This window comes from Geospiza fortis, unplaced genomic scaffold, assembly GCF_000277835.1.
Source record: "Geospiza fortis unplaced genomic scaffold, GeoFor_1.0 scaffold173, whole genome shotgun sequence".
Lineage (NCBI taxonomy): Eukaryota > Metazoa > Chordata > Aves > Passeriformes > Thraupidae > Geospiza > Geospiza fortis.
This window is the reverse complement of record NW_005054334.1, coordinates 5,374,157-5,379,575: the sequence shown is the minus strand read 5'-3', so window position 1 is coordinate 5,379,575 and position 5,419 is coordinate 5,374,157. Positions and strand designations below refer to the sequence as shown.

General features: G+C 39.6%; 1 protein-coding gene across 1 annotated transcript in view; it reads left to right on the top strand.

Annotated features, from left to right (window-relative positions):
- The first annotated feature begins 87 nt into the window (after nucleotides 1-87).
- Nucleotides 88-5,419, top strand: part of POLDIP3 (DNA polymerase delta interacting protein 3) — a 15,574-nt gene continuing 10,242 nt past the window's right edge. The window contains exons 1-3 of the mRNA XM_005421959.2: nucleotides 88-134; nucleotides 2,669-3,056; nucleotides 5,382-5,415. Of these exons, the coding sequence (XP_005422016.1) occupies nucleotides 103-134; nucleotides 2,669-3,056; nucleotides 5,382-5,415 (454 nt within the window). The 5' untranslated portion in view covers nucleotides 88-102. The remainder of the gene's footprint in view (nucleotides 135-2,668; nucleotides 3,057-5,381; nucleotides 5,416-5,419) is intronic.

Here is a 5,419-nt window from a genome sequence, read left to right as displayed (position 1 = left end):
GGCTGCCGGGCTGGGGCCGCAGCGCTGCCCGGGTCTCTGCAGGTGCCGTCCCTCCAGCGCAGTTAGTGCGGCTCCGACTGATTGCTTAAAGTGGCTGAGAGGATGTGGAGCCTGTTGCAGATCGGAGCTGCAAGGTCAGGTTATTTCTTTGCGTGGCAGATGTCTCCAGTGTAGGCTGGGCCATTTACTGCCACAGTTGGCAGTTCTTACCTGGGCTCTCCTTCGGTAACTTTTCATTTTCCCTTTTGCTGTAGTCTCTTAATGCTTCTGAAGAACTTGTCCCCTGTCTCTGTTAGCTCAGTGTGCTCTTGCTTTGTTGATTTTTTCCCTTCGGTTTTTTTTTTTTGTTTATTAGTCTTTGTTTTTGACTCTGAATGTGTATACACTTACATGTCTAGAGTAATATTCTGAAAGTTACCTGCTAACATATACTACCAAAACATTCAAACGTATTTAAATCCTAGTCTAGACAAAGCCTTGGCTTTGCACTTTCGTTCATGTTATCCCGCATATTTGGAAGAGTCTTAGGCTGCTTACTATGCCCCAAGTACCTCCTTTATCCCTTTTCAAATCCCTCTTTGACTCTCATTTCTTTCAGGAATTCTTCCTGCTTTTTTTTTGCTGAGCAACAATCCCTCTGCAGCACTGTAAGAATTGTTGTGCCCCACACTCTTCTTGTATGTTGTGTTGAGCTCACTTTATAAATTCCTGAGGTAGCAAACTTGGCTTTGTGAAGTCTGGATTAACTGAATAAAGTTAAATTATTATAGTCATGTTATTCAGTAGTCTAGATGAAAGAAAAGAAAAAAATTCACTTACAAAATATATTGATCCATAACATATTCAAGCCAGAGCTTGAAATCCTGGAAAGTGAATTAGATGTTTGAGATCCACTTTTATTTCAGGTGCTGTGGCACAAATACCTAAGCAGTTAATGCTCTTGGGGTAAGGAATTATCTGTGAAAGAGAGTTGCTTATTAGGATAAAGACACCAGAAATGGTGTCAGCTTCAGTTCAGTTTCTTAGCCTATTTCATTGGGTATTGTTTTCAACAGCCTTAACTAATTCTAGTTTAAATGTTGACACATACATTTCTGGTTTTACTGTGGCCTCTCTGATGAACCACTCATCCAGCCCTTTGCAGCACTCCAGCTGAATGCTTCCGACATGGCTAAATAAATGCTTTTTAAAATTGCAAGGAAAGTCTTGCTCTGTGTCTGTTGCTTTATGGGTACTGTTAGTCTCCTGTGTTCTGGGTTTATTTTCATAGATGGTCTTAATAATCCTCCTGTTTCTTCCACCTGGTTTGCTTGGGCTGTATGAGAGAGCAGCCATAGGACTCTTAGGTAAGAAAATAGGACTCCAGTCCCAGCTTTCCAAACATCTAGACACAAGAATGAAAGAGGCAGAAGCAGAGGTTAAGTCTTTCATCTCTTGGTTGGTTGGGGTTTTTTTTGAAAGACCTCTCCATTGCAAATACATGACACTAAAGAATGTGAAGGTTATGGAGTTAGATCAGGAAATACTAATATAAAGGTGCATGAAGAATTGAAATAGCATCATAATTTAATTTTGTGATACTAACCTTTTGATTATTACAACAAATTCCAGGTATCTACTTTTAGACTTTGTAATACTGGACAACACATTTCTGAAAGCAGATGAACTTTGTAGCCCTGTATTTTGACTTTTAAAAAGTCAACAGCAAGAATATTTTTTCTCTCTCTTTCTACTCTTTTTTTTTTTTTAATATGAAGAAACCCAGTGAAGAAGAAAAAACTTTTAAAATACTCATCAGAGGAAGTCCATTAAGAAATTAGATAAACTGTTTTTGTTCTTTGGGCAGATTTTGAAAAAGTGTATCAGACCTGTAACAAGAAGGTAGTTCTAGCTTTCACCCTGTATTGTGCTGCTTTTTAGGAATATTTGTCTACAAGTACAAATGCTGTCATTTTTGTGGGCTGTTGTCTTTCTGTGCTCAGTATTGTAATAATGATATGCTTAAAAAGTAAAGGCCATCAAGTGCAGTAGTTCTTTTATTAGATTAAAGAAGAGGCAGTCATGTTAAAAAGTAATTTGACTAATGACTATTCGTGCTGGAAGCTAATCAACCTTGAAACTGGTGGCTTTGAACTAAGATTGTTACTGGTGCTTGTACATACTAAAATTTGAGTTGCTGTGCTCCCACAAATCTGAACTTGCTGCCCAGAATTCTTGAAATCATGTGTAGTTGCATGTTTCCTTCATATCAGGGTGTATTAGTGAATTACAGAAGATGCTTTAGCAGACCTGTTCACTCCTAAAGCTAGAAAGTCTGTTCCTGTTCCTCTGTGTCTTCAAAGGTTGCCCCAAAGTACCTGAGTTGTTGAATTTTGTGTAAATGTAGTATGTACTTAGCACAGCTGAAGTCAGACCCTTTAGTTTGCAAATGTGAGCTGAAGGGTGGATTTTGGAAATAAATTCCTTAGCTGATTATGTAGAAAAAAAAATCCAGCATAAAAGAGCTTAGGAGTTCTACTGTTGTATTTAGATGTCCAACTGGAGTGGATTTTTGTGCAGTAATAATGAACTTTTGTTTGCAGCAACACAAATACTTTTATTGACACTGTATTGACACATAATGCCTGAAACTTTCTTTTTTTTTTTTTTCCTTTTTTTTGCCCCTCAGACTTAACACAAGGCCAGTGTTTGGAGGTGTAAGATCTCGCATTGGGATCCAGCAAAATCTTCTGAATAGATCATCACCAGCTGTGAGCTTCCAGCAGACTTTTGATGCCCGACAGAAAATAGGACTCACTGATGCCAGGCACAAACTGGGGGTGAAAGATGCCCGAGAAAAACTGGTTCAAAAGGACGCTCGCTTCAAAATCAAAGGGAAGGTGCAGGATGCTCGGGAGATGTTGAATTCCCGCAAGCAGCAAAGTGTTGCTGCTGAAAAGGTGACCAAAGTGGTGGATGCCAGAGAGAAGATCAGCTTAAAAAGGAGCACTCCAGCTGCTATCAGCCCAACTATGGGGACAGTAAATCCAGCCGTGAAAATCACCAAAACTATCCAAGTAGGTGAATGAGTCACCTCTGAGCCCCTCAGTGACTCTACAGCAGTGCAGTAGACATGATAATACTTTAGTGTGTTTATATAGTTACAATAGAAGCAAGGATGATACAGTTCATCCCAGCCCATGGGGTGGGATTCTGATCTTTTTGTGTGTCCTTGCAGCTGCTTGGGACTTTTTGTAGAATCACACCTCTCATTTAAATTTTCATTTTAATTTTGGGCCCAAAAAGACTAAGGCAGAGCTCCTGTCAGCATTAAAAGAGATGTCTTGAATGGTTAAGTAGTCTCTTTCCTGCCTGAATGCAAACAAAATGATGCAGATTTTTTGTCATTCTTATACTGCCCCTCTTTGCAAGTCTGATGTGGTGGATTGTCCTGTATAGATAACTGGTTTATCCTAGGGGTGGAATAGCAGTTTAGAATATGCAGCTGTGTTTGTATCTAAGAAAATTTAAAATTCAATGAGCCGTTCTACAATTTTTTCTTTTTATACTTGTCTGGTTTCCAGGGATTTGCCTGATCACATGAAGCATTCCTTCTGGGGCTCAAAATTTATTCCAATTGTATTATAATCAGTTGATCGCCCTGACCTGCTGATTTCCTGGGCCAATTTTCTGATTTCACTTTGCTGTGTGCATAGCTACTTGATTCTTAGCCAGCTTCTCTGAGAAACTGCTGCTCTTGAGCTGTGTCTGTTAGATACAGTGTGTAGAGTCATAAGAGAAATTTCCTGACTGTTGGGATTTTTGTTTGAGTGGTTTTGCTCCTTACCTCTACAAGCATGTAACTGAAGTTCCTAGTCTACCTCTTTCATTTTTAACCTCCCAAAAATCAGCAGTGTGCTCACTCATACCCGGGATTCTGTTGTCATCACTTTGAAAGCCTAGATGAGTCTGCTTTCTGTTCAGCTGTGGGTTTTGCTGAAGAGAACCATCAAACATGTTTCTTCTGCAAATTGGCCTAGGAAGTTTCCCACTACTCTGCAGGTTTCCTGGCAGGCTGATGTAAGAAGGAGAAAGGACTCTTGAGGCAGTAAGAAGGGCTAATGGCAGAGCAATAGAGCAGTCTGTTCAGCAGTTGTTAGTTAAGAGGGTGATCAATACTCTTGCTGTCCTGAGCCAAATCGCCAGCATCAGCCATGAGGAATTGAACATCTTCTACAAAGTTTCTAGGAGTTCAAGCAGTTTCCAGAGACTTGGTGCAGTAGCTGTTTGTTCTGACCTGGTGTTTTGTGGGTTTTTCATTGGACTTGTTTTGACCAGTAGTGTTTTCTGTTTGCTAGACAACATAGTGCAAGGGAACATATGTATTTATACATAGGGTATCATGGTGATTCAGACTGTAGACAGAACCTTGCACATAAGCAATTATCTAAAAGTTGTTAAAAATATTTGTGCTGAAATTCCAAATTGCCCCTGACCCTCCTATCTTCCCAAACGTGGGAGTGGAATCAAACTAGTGTGTCTTGATTCAAGGTACAGCACACAGCTCTAAATGTGCTGTCCTGAGGTCTTGTTTATCATGAAGCAAGGAAAAATCTTTGAAACCAAAAAATTACAGTAGGTCTGCTGGTGTTTTTGTAGGATGGGTATCCTTGTTTCTTTGATTAGCAGATTGAAACATGAGGTGCTATGGTATAAGGTGCAGTCTAGAGAAAACGCAAATCTAAAGGTTTTATTACCTATGTGGACTATTTTTGTAAGAATATATATTCTTTAATGGACAGATTTCAGCTTTTCAAAAAAACAGAAGGGCATTTTTATGGGTGTTGTTGCATGATTTTAGTTATCGGTTAGTACAGCTACATTCCCTACCTCCTTCTGTTGTGATTTCCCGGTTTCATGGTCTAATGGGCTGCACACTACCCTGTGCAGCATGTTATTCCAGCTCTCATGCTAAGGGGCAGTGTATACTTCTCCTTTTGCCTGATGGAGATATGTATGTTTAGTTACCTGTAGCAGGAAAGAAGACACAGTTACTTTCTGACTTACCCCATTCATGGTTTTGTATTGGCAGAAATGTAGATCTAGTCAGTCTCGACAGGACTGAAGTTAACTTCCCTCCCCAGTAATCTTGGACTAAACCCTAAGTAATTTGAATCCGTTTCTTCATGTGGTCTTAGGTTTTAATTTAAGTGAAGCTATCTCATATTGAACATATCACAAGAAATACAGGTGTTACCTAGGAACTTATTGTGGTAGTATATTTCAAAGCAGGGAAGGTAAGTTTTATATAAGTGATCTCAAGATATTCAACTAAAGCTTTGATCTCCTGAACCTGATGGACTGTAATGCTTAATGCTTTGGTTCTTTATCTCTAACTGTAGCAGAAGGCTCCAGTTCCTGGACACTCTCATCCAGCAGG